The 14,724-nt window shown below is 42.2% G+C and overlaps 1 protein-coding gene across 7 annotated transcripts in view; it reads left to right on the top strand.

The window, feature by feature from the left end:
* LOC147154035 (receptor tyrosine-protein kinase erbB-4-like) overlaps positions 1-14,724 on the top strand; it is a 201,262-nt gene that overhangs the window by 96,435 nt on the left and 90,103 nt on the right. For all 7 annotated transcript variants that reach the window (XR_015088049.1, XR_015088051.1, XR_015088050.1 and 4 more), the window contains exon 4: positions 14,119-14,253. Coding sequence is in view for 3 of the 7 variants with exons in the window: in XM_086039840.1 (XP_085895966.1) it covers positions 14,119-14,253 (135 nt within the window). In the remaining 4 variants the exon portion in view is untranslated. The remainder of the gene's footprint in view (positions 1-14,118; positions 14,254-14,724) is intronic.

Genomic DNA, 14,724 nt, shown 5'->3' with positions numbered 1-14,724 from the left:
TCATAGTAGCACAAATGCACATTTCCAATTTGATCAAGCCATTGAAACATCTTGGCTTCATTTGTTGCCTGTTCAAAGCCCAAAGGAGGAAGAAACTTTTTTCATGAGACAAAGTTGATCTGTTTGTTGGTGTGCAACCTACTCGCTGTAACTTTGCACCGATTTATTGGGATGGATTTCGCATAAAAGCGCGATATTCTCCAATTTAGGAGAAACCCAAACTCACCGGCATTTAACTCGGGGTGTCCATTGTCAGCCGTGTGAACATCAAAGTTGAATCAAAGCTTGTAAGGTGCTGAAGTGTGCCGGTAATTGCATGTCTGGGATAATATCGACTTTGGTTGACAGTAAAGCGTGTTGCTTCTTTCAACAGCTTTTCTTGTTATTTCGTTTCAGCTGCTCTATGTCCAGTTTCTGTGTGTGTCTGCGTCTGTTTACCTTGGAGTTTATTACATTAAATGCTTCAATCCATTTGGATGGAAAGTGCTACTGAGGGATTAAAACACATAATACGTTTTTCAAAAATGTCTGTAGGTACTATTTATTTTTCACGAGTTCATCAGGGCCAATATTTGTTTTGGCCTTTTTTATTTTTCTTTCAATGCCAAAACTTAATGGCAGCCCTCTGGCTTGATGTGCTACTTGCCGCTAGCCTCGCAGGATTTGATAACACAATTCAATTACAACTTGTTCAGATGAGATTTGATAGATAGATCTCCTCTTCTTAAATTACATAGATTTTTAATTTTAAATTACAGCCAATTGCACAGTCTGGATCAGAGCCACGTTAAACTTTGTCTGACGTCTCAACTTCAGCCCCCAGATACACATGCGGTCACAATGTTGAAAGTTTCTCCCATGGCTCTTTTCTGCAATTCTTTTGTAGTCATAGTCACTCACGACACACACTCAAAATCAGTCTAAATAGCTGTTGTCCATAAACACTAGTTTAAGTCACTCAGGTCTATGAATTATTTTGCATCAAATCTGCTGCTCTTCCATTTCAGCTTTTTGAATCGGCTCACTATTAGGCAGGCGGGTTATTCTTGCTGTCGACTCCTTCATGCTATGAAAACCGCCGTGCATATTTGACTGAATGGAATCTGTATGTCATTTGTTTTGCTGCCTCCCAGCGGGTTTGTCGACTCCGATATTTTCAGTATTTACAACACACAACAACTTCCCTGCAGCTTTGTCCCAGCGTCGATTCAGTCCCACGGGGAGCCTACCACAAAGAATGCATACAGTACATGTTTGGATCCAGTTAGCATGAAGCAAGTTGCTCCCAAAAATTTACAACGTGTTACTGTCATTTGAAAGTAATTAGCTTGATGATGGTATTATTGCCTTTGCAAAGTAATGTGTTCAGCATTAAGTTTGCGGGACTTTTACTTTTTTTGCTCCTCGTAAACTGTAAAAAAAAGTTTGTAGAAATTACGGTAAAAAAAACGTCAAATAGCAACAGTCAAATCCATAAATTATAAAATTGCATGTCACCGTAGTAAATACTTTTAATTACTGTAAATGAAGAAAAAATACAAAATTGTCATTTTTAAAGCGGCAATGTGTCGAAAATACTTATGTTTCTGTGAAAAAAAAAAAAAAAATTCTTTTACTCTAGATGAAGAAAATGTTTTACTGTAATTTAACGGTAGCTTTCGGCAACCAGAGCTGCCGGCATTTTACCATTTGTCGGGGCTGCATGGCTCATCGGGGCAGCGTGGCTCAGTGATTGTGGGTTCGATCCCCTGGAATTGTGACCATGTCGTATCCTTGAGCAAGAGACCGAACCCCCAGTTGCCTCTTGATGCTGCATGATAACTAGATAATTGAGGTACAGTGTGTGAAGCGTTATGAGTACCGAAGGTAGAAAAGTGCTATACAAGTGACCGCCCATTTACCATAGAAAAAAATATTGCTTTAATGTAAATGTTCAGGTAAAACATTTTTAAAAAATGTAAAACCTTTTAACGGTAAAATCTTGACTTGTGTAAAAAAAAGCAGTTCCAGTACATTTTGTACCGTAAATGTTGAAAATGCGTCACCGTAATTTAACGGTAGCTTTTTGGCAATCACAGCTGCCGGTGTTTTACCGTAAAAACAGCCTTTTTTTTTTTTTTTTTTTCTTACAGTACCCATGAGTTTCTGGCGTGTCTGTCCACTCATCCAGTGAAAAAGTACACAGTGTTCTAAATTATTAAGAATAAGCCACTTATTGGTTTATTTTCCTAGTCTATGAAATTTGCAGTGGGTATGTCTTCTTCAACAATTACATAACTTTGGAGTACTTTGAAGAATAATGGAGATGTTATTGAACACATCCTTCATGTTGACAACTGTGTTTTACTTTTTATCTTTTTGCAAAATTCCTCAAAATACAATGTTGCGTTTTATATTTTCAAAGCAGAACAGATACAAAAAAAAAAGAAGGCCAATACCACCCGCCACTTGTGCCCTTAATGAGTGAGAAAATAGAGTGCTGGAAGGCATTAATAATGAATCTTGTGTCATCATTAAGGCACTGATCATTAAAACGTATCGCTTCAAACGTTGCTTTTGCTCACACAGAAAACTGTTTGCAAGGCAACGGAAAGCCTCAGTGTGCTTGTTAATTTTTTTTTTTTTGGGACCTTTTCACAGAGTTGAGAAACCTCCTTTTTTTATATATATATTTAAAAAAAGGAATAAGAAGCACTCCAGTGTTATGTAAAGCCGCGTATGCCTTGCTCCTCTTCTCTCATGCTGTCACCTGCGGGAAATGGAGGCAAATTAGCCACAACTATCTCCAACCTGTTGCTGGCTGCCATTTCTCCGCCGCACAGCGAATCTAATTAAACGCACCCTGGCATTCATTGACATGCAAACAATGCTAATGTGTCATTCCGCATTCCTTGTCTTTTTGTCTCCCCGTTATGCCTGACTTCCAATTTCCCCTTTTTGTTTGCGTTAGCGCACCTCTGATGCACTCAGATGCCGAGTGTCAGTTGGGCTGGTTGTTCAACCCCTTAAAGTGCGGAGGCCCCATATTGCCCCGCATTTCTGAAACATGCTTGTTGTCCGATCGCAGATGCGAAACCGAATGCGTCCGTGACCCACTTTTGTCATCTTTTAGTATTTGTTTTTCTTCAGCAGCAGTACATTTTTTCCAGCAGGCATGTCCACTTCTGGGTCTCAATCTTTGGTGCATATTTCTCCATTATTGTAGTGCAGTATTGGGAGCTCTGACTTTCAGCTAGCAAAAAGTGAAAAGAATCAGGCATTCTTTGGCACAGTATGAGTGGTATTTCTGCGTACATCATGTCTGATTGCAACATGGTTGAACAATTCCATCACCACATCTCATTTATAGCATCAAACCTTTGACTGATGCAAGGCTTGAAATGAGCAGTTTGGCATTGCAATTCATGAGTCAAAATGAGCATTTTGCACCTTAGCAAAACACATTGAAAAGAAGAACTGAAAGAAAAACTGAGAACCACAGACTTTTACGTTTTTCCAAGAGTTGAACCGCCGAGAAAGCGTCCGAACAAGCCGCGTTGCTGTGTCGCTCCCGAGTCAGTTATCGTCGCCTCCATGGTGGCGAATAAAATACGCATCTGACTCACAAAGGGATTACAAATGGAAATCAGCTAAATTCATAGGCTACTGGCTAATTTGAGCTCTAGTTCTGACCTGTGCTGCTCATCAATCAGACTCATTTCAGTTAAATGTGGATGGTTATCATCCTCCCCCGCAAGACCTTTATTATACATTGCTCAGTCATTATCCAAGGTTGTGAGCACTCCTTTTATTAATGCCAAAGAATGGAGACGATCTTCCATATGTTAACAAGTCAGTGTGTTGTGCGCGGCATTTGTCAAAGCCCAACTTTCATTTTATGGGCTGTGCTGATCATCATTTTCTTTTTGATACCGTCCGTGCCCTCTGAACTCCACTTTGACGATCGGGCTGCTGTCCCATTAGTTGCGACGCGATTTACAGCAGCGCTTGACTTTTGACCCCCTTTGAGCTTTCTAGATTACTTACCACCGTGCTTACAAAATCATCTCGGCGTGGTTCCAACGTCTCCTCAAATCGGAGACACATCGGTCTCGCGCCTTTGCTCGTTAGCACGATTAGCATTCAGCTGCTTTCGCGTTCTTGGCTCGGTCTCGGTTTGGCTCGTGCTGATTGGACGGCCGCGACTTAATTTACATGCAGGGAAGTGGAGACAGAAGAGTACTTATTCGGCCGCAAGCCCGCCCAACTTCTGCAGCATTCCCCAGTTTCATTTTTCACAGTTGAATTTTTCAAGGGTACACTAATGGTCAGCACATCTGCCTTGCGATTCTGAGGTTGTTGATTCAAATCTGGAGTCGTGCCTTCCAGTGTGAGATTTGCATGACTTTTCTGTGCTTGCATGGGTTTGCTCTTGCTACTCTGTCTTCCTCCCCACCATCCAAAAACATGCTTCTTAGGTTGAAGACTCTACATTGTCCATAAGTGCTAATGTGTGCCCTCTTCATATTCATATTTTTGCTTAGGAAAACAAGTTTCCTGTCTCCTATCTAGGGATCTATATAGAATTTTAAATATATATATATATATATATATATATATATATATATATATATATATATATATATATAATATTAAATAATAATAACTATATAATAATAAAATACATTACATAATAACATTACATAATAAATAATGTCATATTAATTGTATTTACAATATTAGAATCTAGAATTTATTCCCTAGATTTAGTCCTCCAGCTTCAGACTCACTTCAGCAATACTTGGCGTCACACCATGACGGAAATGTGGAGTTGAATTCCTTTCAACCAGTGCTGTCCTTTCCTATGTTTGAAAGGAAGCACCTTTTCATCCCTCCTCGAGTCGATAATCCCAAAAAGCTTCAGGAAAGGTGGCGCAAAGGTGAGGAGACGTGACTTTCCGTCAAGGCCTAATGTCTCCTGGCTCTGTATTTGAGCGGCAACCAGTCCAGGGTGTCCCTCGCCTCTCACCCAAACTCACCTGCAACCCTGGTGAGGATAAAGTGTTTAGAAAATGCTTGGATGAACGGATGAATTTGTCAGCTTCTCCCAACATAATGGTTTGACACTATTGCCTTTGCCCGTGCGTGTGTTTGGCTTGACGAGAACATGAAGGGTTAACAAATTGGGAGTGTTTATGTCTCAGTGTGTTTTTCGAGCGTGTTGGAGGAGAGTGGTGAGAGTGATGGCAAAGATTTAGCGTCCGCTGAAGGCTTGGCGTGTCCAAAAAGTGTCATCTCCCGCCTCCTACACGGACTCCTCAGTGCGCGACGCATTTTTCATAAGGAATCATGGCAAAAACAATATCATTGGAGACTGCAAAATGTAATCAGGGCGTTTAAAACACAATTATCAGGGAGGTAGTGGTGGCGCTGCCGATTGGCGGATAAGGGCGGGGGCGACTATCGGGAAAGGGACCACCCCCGCGCTGTCTGTGCCTCGCGGCTCCGCTCCCATTTGTCACCGAGCACAATATCTCTTTGGCTGGCAGAGCTAATAAAGGAGAAGTGGGGAAATGGGACTCCAGAGACTCACCTTCTCTCTGTGAACATCAGATAAGTTTTTCTCGACTCTCGCTCCCCGCTCGCAAAGATGGTGACTTTTATAAAAACAATCCACACTCAGTTGGAAATGTGCAGCGCCGGAAGTATGACACTTCATTTGGTCCCCGTCGCTTCTCTTGGGCCATTTTGCTGATTCGCCACTTTTGTTGGCGTTTTTTGCATTGTCTACCGGCGGCTTGTGCGTGCTCTGCTGCCAAAACGGTGATTCATAAGATCAGAGAAGTCATTTTCACATCATCTGCTTTCTTTCGCAACAGCTTTTTTCGCACCCCCACCCCCACCCCCCCACCCTGCTCGTCTGAGCAAACATGCTCGGAGGCATCGCACAGTGGAGCGCTTCACGCAGTTGCACACATCGCTTCCTAAGAGACACAACACTTGGGCTGCACTCTTTCTATAATAGTTGTCTATTGTTAAATGCACATGACAGAAATCAGCCGCAGTATTTTTCAAAACTCAAAAAATGTAAGGGATGGGCCGCAATTTTTTCTTCGGTTCAACTGGGGGGGGGGCCACATAGGACCATGCACTTCCTAACCAGATGTATGACAAGCATGATATTTTGAATATAGACAAAATATGTGAATACGTGCAAAGTACGTGCACTTAAAATATAACATTTTTGATCATACATTTTTTCAATGCATTGTACAAGGTCCACTATCTTAACCCAACAGTTAAAAAAAAGGGGTTGAAGCCAACAACGAAATAACCACATTCATACTGATTTTTTTTTTTTTTTTTTAGTGCAAAGTGGTGTCTTGCAAAAAAATTCAAAATTCAAGGGTGGCACAAAACGGCTGAACAGGAAAGCACCATTAAGCGCAAGTCCTAAGTTTTATATTTTTTTCTCACAAAAATCAACTCACTCAGAATTTCATTTTATTGATGTACTTTGTATGTATCTTTGTCCTACTTATAATGCCAAATTTGAAAACAAATATAATTTGCAAACAAACATTATAAATAAATATACTACGTTGTAGTATAGGGCGGTTTAAGACCCAGAGTAAGCGCAGTTAAGACATGTGTCTACCTTCTAGTGGTGATTGGTGATATTACAACTTAAAATGACAATCAACCCTGCATATTCGCAGATCGAAACCCGCGGATTGGCATATTTTTTTTGGGGGGGATCTTGTCATATTTTTTTCCTCTCTGTTTTTTCATGGAAAAAGTATATTGAATGTTTGTCAGTGTTTTGTGAAGAATTTAGGGGGGGTTTAAAAAAAAAACTTGACTCGTGAATATGTTTTAAAATGAATACCTCTGTGTCAAAAGCCGCTGTTATCTTTGTGAAGGCAGAATTTGTGACTGTGCTCTTGTGTTGTCTGAAACACTGTCATAATTAAATCGAAGTTATATATTTCTCCAAATTCTTGCACTCCACATCCACATGTGCATTGTAATTGCATTGTCAAGTTATGCAGATATTTACCCCAAATGGCACATCCCATTTTTAGTTGCAATTCCAAATACTTGCAGGGAATATCTTTGTTGTCCTCCCATCTGGAGTCAAAACCTACCCACTCACCACTCCGGCGGGAGGATGAAAAAGACTTTTAAAACACACCAACGCTGTTTTATTTATCTTGTTCTCGTGTTGCGTCACATGTGCAGGGTTCAAAGTGAAAACCTGAAAGATGGATGCCGGCTGTTGACTGGTGATCAGTCCAGGGTGGCCCCTCTGCCCGCCTCTCGCCCCGCGTTACGGATGCCAGTTGGCTCGGTTTCTTGAATGGCTGTGCATCCTGGAGGCTTTCTATTGCTCCAAGCGGAGTGTGTCTGCCACTTGATGGAGTCGTTATTGGCAGGGGATCTTTTACCGTTTCCGGTGGTGTGCGGTGTTCCCCAAAGTAGTAGCCGTCTCCTAAAATGAATGCAATTCGGTTGAATTTCCTGGAGTTGCGCACGCAATTGTGGGGGCCACTCGGATGAATAAATAAATAAATAACCACAAATGGTCAGCGGGTCATTGAGATTAAGCTGCAATCACGAATAGCAAGTTTACAAAGTAAAGTCACACTATTTTTTTGCATGCCGCACCATTTTTTTTCCCCACGGAAACATTTGTTTCACGAGCTCACTGGTGGACGGCTGTTTTTACATGCACAAGGGAACAAGTGTTTCCCGATTTGTTGGTCCTTCAAGAGGCCTCACTAGTCTTTTTTCATAAATAAAAAAGTATATTAATGTTTTTTCCTGGAAGGATTTCAGAAATCATTTGTGGCATGATTAATAGGCGTTTAAATGTTAAATTCTTTGCTCAACTCTTCAGCTCTGCCTAAAAACGTACGTACTGCTCTGTCTTCCGCACCCGACCAAACCATACTAACGATGGCTTGCCGTGAAATGGAAACATGAGTATCAGTGGAGTTTTTGTAGAGCTTTGCATGACATGCAGTCCTGATAGGCTAAGGGCTATACCAGGGGCGGAGCTATGGGTGGCCCTGGTTGGGCAACAGGCCCACCTATATACTATAACATTTTTATTTTTTAATGAATTATTTTTGAATTTCTGTTTCCTTGTGTGTGTGTGTTTTTTTTTAAAATTTGATTGAGTATTAAGAATGGCATAATTGTGGTTGTCTAAGGAAGATCTGAACTTCATATTATTCGGTTTGTCATTTTATTTGAATATACGATGTGTCGGGACAGGAGGATTGTACTCAGTGAGGGAAATATTCAGGCCCACCCTGATTTTTCCAGGCCCACCCGTTAGCCACGTTCTGGCTCCGCCCCTGGGCTGTACTCTACCTGGGCTTTTTTTCCAAGAAAAAACCCCCACTCAACTCCACTCCTCTGTTCTCTTCCTAATCCTCAGATGCTCAGCAGCGTGTCACACCCGACTAGACAATGGCGGCGAACGTAAAAACGTGGACTCATCAGCCAAGGACGGATCGCTATCGCGGCTTTATTCATCAGCATAATTAGGCCGAGGAAGAGATGTGGGACAAGTGGCTAGCAGCACTGATGAAAGCTCATCAGGGAGCTCCCTGCAGAGCATCACGCTTACTGGCTGCCGCCGGCTCAATCATCGTCCACAAACGACTTCAGAAAAGCGGCTCTTTGCTCCACTGAATGAGCGTAAAATGAGCATAATTGGCAACAGAGCAGAGTTTGGTGGAAGTGGTCATTACTACTTCCTTAATATTCCATTCGAAAACTATACCCTAAAATGGTGTCGCTGCATTATTACCTCTTATAGTTTTTTTTTTTACCCATGTCAAATGTTTCTGATATTTCTTATACAGTAAAAATCCACCTAGTCGGTGTTCACTATTCCCAAATTCACCTATTCGCATTATTTTTCCATGGAAACTCACCCATATATGTTTGTTTCTGCTCTTTCTACAACCTGGCTGATAGGCAAGTAGTAATTGTTGTCAAAGAAGTATTATTGAAGTGACACATTTCGACTGAGATTGTTTTATGTCAGAGGAACTAAGTTTAGCCTGTGTTGTTCATGGAAATCACCGTGATTCTTTGGTGCTCTGCGCATACCCATATGCACTTCCGGCGCTTTGTTTTTAAAAAGAAATCCGTAAGCCATTCGTTTGAAAGCAGAATGTTGTCACATGTGTTTGGGATGATAATGAACCTTTTTTTGGTATTATTGTTTGTTGTGGACTGACTTGGGTATTTACACTATTGTCATGATTTCAGATGTCTTGATTTGTATCCTTTTGTATCTCTCACTAGTCACATTTTTGATAAATAGTTGCTAAATAATGGTAAATATAGCTAAGCTATCATTGGCAAACACGACACTAGCACTGTTTAGGTCATTTTAATCAAATACTAGTTTGTGTGCCTCTTTTTTATAGCGCACATTTCACCAGAAGGAAACTCAAGTGTGCTTCCACAACCAAAGGCACAACACCGGAATTATTTACAGACAAAATAGATGAAGACATTCAAAATCAAAGCAGAGAAAACAAACGCATCTTACCAAAATTCCTAAAAGAACAAAGACCAACAACATTGGAGCACCTTAACAAAAGATTTAAACATATTTAAAAGTCACTTAGAGAAATAAAAAGTAGCTTTCTAAAATTGCCAAAAGACAATACAGTGACATTGATTTAAACGTGCTTAAAAGACCTTAAACAAAGGAATGAAAAAAGGCATCGTTTTTAACCTGGATTTAAAAGCATTTACACTCTGAGCTGATTTCACTTTTGTTGGCAAATTTTGCATTTGCATAGCATATCATAGCATAGCATAGCATAGCAGCTAAATGCCACTTCCCCATGTTTGCTTTGAATTCTGGGCTCAACTAATTGACCTGAGTCTTCAGATCTCAGAGCCCTACTGGGTTTATGTTCAATCAATGCAATCTTTGATGCTCTTTTGAGGGAGTTCAGTCAGATATTAATAACACAATAATTAAGCCTATTGAAGATAAAAGCATGGATAAGCTTTGTGTGGTTTGGCCTGCGTATGAGTAAATGATACGCCAAATGGCTCTGGAGCTGGCACCTCTTTGGTATTCTGTGATGCGGCATCTGCGCGGTTGCACATCAACAGTAGCGATAGCACCTGCAGCTAATGGGATAAAGCCAGGTGTTGATATGCTCCCACCATGCTCAAAAATCATTATGCCGACTTCACGATAGGTGGCATGTTAACAAATTAGACTGATGTTGGATGTTTTGAGTTAAAACGCCAGCGCACATGATCAAAATTTGCTCCCTCGTTTTTGTTGCGACATCTGATGGGGCCATCTTCTTTTCGCCACACGATAATGTGATGCTTTCGTAGCCAAGATTGTCTGGATGATTATTTACCAACAAATGCCCATTTTTGTTACATTTTGATACCAGGGGTGTGAAGTAACGATTTTCAGGACTATCGTGGGCCCTAGAAAATATTATTTTCAATTTGCTGCACTGACTTTGTGGAGCCCACAAAGTGATCACTTTTCACAGGTGGCGGGCGCCCTTGCTTGAAACCAATAAGAGAGCAACGTCAAAATGCCGGTGGATGAGTTTTCACACGCTGCGCTGCAACTCACAGACCGCCACTGAACTAACCATCTGACCTCGCCAGCGCAAAAATACGACTAGTAAAATTCTGTGCGGTGAAGGTTTATTACTTGACACACAATTTCTTATCAGAATTGATTTTCAGAGCTTGAGCAATAACGCCTTCCCTCACCATTTTTTACCTCCAGCGCCCCTCATATCAGCGTTCCCGTTGTGTGCTCAGCCCTGCTCTTCCTCCTCCCCTCCTCTTCTACGCTTTTACGGCCGCCTTGCGACTCACAAGAGTGTGGATGACGACGGGCCGGGGCGGTATCGGGAGTGAGGGACATCGCAGCAAGCGGGCGGCTGCTTGGGCTGATGGGAAGATCGACGCTCGGCAGGCGGGCATGGGAAGTGACGGGAGGGTGTTGTTGTTCGGTGGGGGGGTGGGGGGGGGGTTGTCGGGTGAGGGACTGTAAAGCTGTGATTCCCAGCCACTGTGCCATGACAGCTCATCAGATGTGTCGTGGGAAATCATCAAATGTCATTCAATGAGTCTGAAAACCCACATTCATTACAGCCAATAATGTTTGTTGGTTCGTCGACTTATAGTAACAGGCAGAACAAGGTAATAGGGTAATAGATACAGTACAGAATGACTATGTATCGGCTTTATTTGGTGGCGTGACTTTTTTTATGTAAAATATGGGCCATGTCTCAATAATTGTTGCGAAACACTGCCCCTGAATGACACAATGGCCCAATCAAGAAGCATTTTTTTTTTTTTAGTCGTCATCAGGAACCAGGAGGTGGTCTTTCGCCATGGTATACACCTTCAGTTTGACTGCCTTACCTATATCCTTTTATCATTATGATTCCAGTTATTGTTGGAATTCTGTTATTTACTTCAGTTTGACTTGAGTCACACTTAAAACACGCTCGGCTGCTTAATTCATGATGAATGTTGCCGCCATGACTGCAAGCCGACTGATTTGAATAAAGCTGAGCCAGTGCAAGCCCCCCCACCCCACCCCCCCACCCCTCCACAAATGTAAAACACCCCCCCTGATAAATTGTCCATTTTGACGGGAACATGATTACACCAGGCCACGGCTGCGGGCCGTTCAGCGGGCAGACAGAGCGACATGTCACCTCTAAGAGGGCTTTGAATAGATGTCCGTGCCTTCACTCGGGCCTGCTTCCTTAATCATGATGTCGGATGGTGATGATTAGCTTCCTGTGTGTGTGTGTGTGTGTGTGTGTGTGTGTGCGTGCGTGTGCGTGTGTGTGTGTCGCGCACCCAACTCTCTTGGTGTTAATAATCAGCCCAGGGAGATAATACCCGTCGGATAATCCAGCTCTAATCTAAAGCACATTGTTACTTTTTATATATGAAATTTAATTCGTCAAGACATTGCACGTGGGTGTGTGTGTGTGTGTAGGTGTAGAATGTGGCAGTATTTCATAATCTAGGAGAAGAGGATGAGAGGTGATTGCATCTAAATCCCTAAACTAGGTTAAACAACAGTCTGAGAAGGACACTGATGTTGTTTCTCCTTCTCGTACGGGTCATCGCTCATGACAGGGGAGGGGGGGGGGGGGGGGCGAGGCGGTGGGCCGGATTACTAAGGCATCGTTTCATGGCTCTCGAAAATCTGTAACAGTAACAAGGCCGGGAATTAGGATTCATTACCGTACTCCGTGTGCAGGCATCTATTAAGGAAGACGGCTCTGCAACAGAATCACTTGTGCGATCCCGCAGAAGGAGCGTGAGAAGGCGACGTTAGTCTCAGTACAATTCATTGGACTCGCTGAGGTGAGGCGGGTCAAGAGCCATGCGAGCCCTGATAAAACTGAATTGGAGCACAGTGTCAAATCCTTTTTTTGCTTTTCATGATGTGTCTACGGTAAATCATCACGTTAATTGCCTGTCTTTTCCAAAATTAAATAGCGCTCCAATTAGAACAACCACACAGAATATGCATTTCTATCTTCTGTATCGCTGGTATGAAACAAAAACACAAAGGATCACTCTTAGATTTGTGAACTCCTGTTCTTTTAATTAAAATGCAAAGTGGCATTTTACAGAAACCCAAGGCCACCCTTTCAAAGCCATGAGAAGAAATAAATGTTTGTTTGTTTTTAATTGGAGGAAGTAATCAGCATAATGAACCTTGATATCATTTAACAAAAGGTGACAAAGATTTGTTGTCTTATTAACTGACTGCATTTAAAACAAACGCGGTAAAATATGGACGAATAAAAATGATTGAATTACGGCTGCAATCAGCCTAGGCAACAATGCTTTGGCGCAATGTGTGAACTTCCGATTCATGACACAGTACTCTACGTTTTGATGTCAACTTTCAAGGTGGTTTAATTCTGGTATGGAGATGTGATTCTGATCGCTAACTTGCTAACCCTCATTACAGGGGTGGCTGCTCTACTGTACAGGGCATCCATTACACTGGCCACACCAAAATCTTAAAAAGTCCGAAGCTCTTTGTGTTTTCACCAGAGGTGGGTCGAGTCAGGAAAAATTGTACTTCCTGTAAGTGCAAAGTTGTTACTTTTGAATAATAGGACTGAAGTGAAAAAAAAAAAGAAAAAAAGTCCTCTAATTACTTGAGTAAGTGGAAAGGAAACAATGCATGTACTGAATAACTGGTGAGTAACTTCTCCTTGTTTTTTGTAAATAGTACACGAATGTCAAACACAACCCGAGCAACTTACATCTTGATCTTGATCAGCGCTGTGCATATGTTGCAGATTGCAGATTGCTTTTTCTTCCCGCGCCTTTTTGAGTTCTTTTTGTTATACTGTGAAGTCTGATGAGCCCATCCTCGATCAAGTTTACAAAGCCATCTCGGTCCTGTCTTCATGATACTCAATTACATCTCAAATGATTTATTTGGTGCCGGTAAAATAAGACATGTTTTAATATGGTGCTCCATCTTTTCGGGGAAAATAATTACAATCATCTGAAACTGATGCTATAAATGTTGTTGTTGTTTTTTAACTTCTATCCGGAAACATTTGTCTGTCCTGTGGATTTTTTTTTGAATTGATATTATTGGTGATTTATATTTCTCATTGTTTTACTGATACTTTGATATTTTACACATCCATGTGTTTTTTTCGTTGAATACTTGTTCTGTTCAACTTTTCAAATACTGCTCTCAGTCCCCCTCCAAGAAAAAAAAAAATAGCTAGAGAGTTTTCTATGTTCAATGTTTCCTTTCCTCCCAGATAAAGGAAAGTCAAAGAAATGAATAAAATAGTCTGAAAATAGTACTTCCCTGCGTGAGTTTCTGTGTGTTTTCACAGTAAAATAGTATTTTGGGAGGGCTTATGAAATCACTGTGCCATTGAATTGCTCCGTCAATAGCGTTTATCTTCACGCTCAGCTGCACTTTGGTGAGCGCTGTATGCCGGTACTCTGAGATTATTGTGGTTAACCTTGATCTATTGATTTCCTGCCATTGTATACTACTCTTAGATATTCATGGGTGTGTGCTCAGTTCTCGCTCTTGCTTTTCTCTCCTGGCAGAGATCCTGAACGGGGGCGTTTACGTTGACCAGAACAAATTCCTGTGCCACGCAGACACCATCCATTGGCGTGACATCATCAAGAAGCCCCAGGCCGAGCTACTGGTGGTGCCGTCCAACAACAGCAATCTGAGATGTGAGTGTGCCGCAAATGTGTGAGCCAGTGGATGACAGTGACACTTTTTGGGAGGTGATCCGCACGCCAAGCCACTTGAGGCCCAGAAGCGTTGAGTCATTGTGTTTGCCTACCGGTCAACTCGGGGCAAAAATCACATGGCGTTAGGTCAGCGCGTGAACGTTGGCGTCGGTGCTGCGGCCGCTCCGCAGCGAGGCCCGTGGAGCCGCTGTGTCCGCTGCGCTCTTTTTAAGGCTCAGCCAATCTGACAGCTGCTCGTGAAGGTTCTGCTGGTGCTGCTGCCCCTTGTCTGCGGGCCCTCCAGTCTGCTGCTCCCTCGTCTTTGCATTTCTGTCTGGCGGACATCCAATGTCACAAAAAGTGGCTCCTCGTGGCACTTTGTTTTTTTGTGTGTGTGTGTGTGGGGGGGGGGGGGGGGATGAGCCCCTCTGCTCATTTCAAGCGACAAAGTTCATCCAGTTAGATCAAACG

Source organism: Filicampus tigris, chromosome 1 (genome assembly GCF_054856515.1).
Source record: "Filicampus tigris isolate MCC_2025a chromosome 1, RoL_Ftig_1.0, whole genome shotgun sequence".
Taxonomy (NCBI): domain Eukaryota; kingdom Metazoa; phylum Chordata; class Actinopteri; order Syngnathiformes; family Syngnathidae; genus Filicampus; species Filicampus tigris.
Note: the sequence above shows the minus strand (reverse complement) of the source record. Positions and strands in the feature narration are given on the sequence as shown.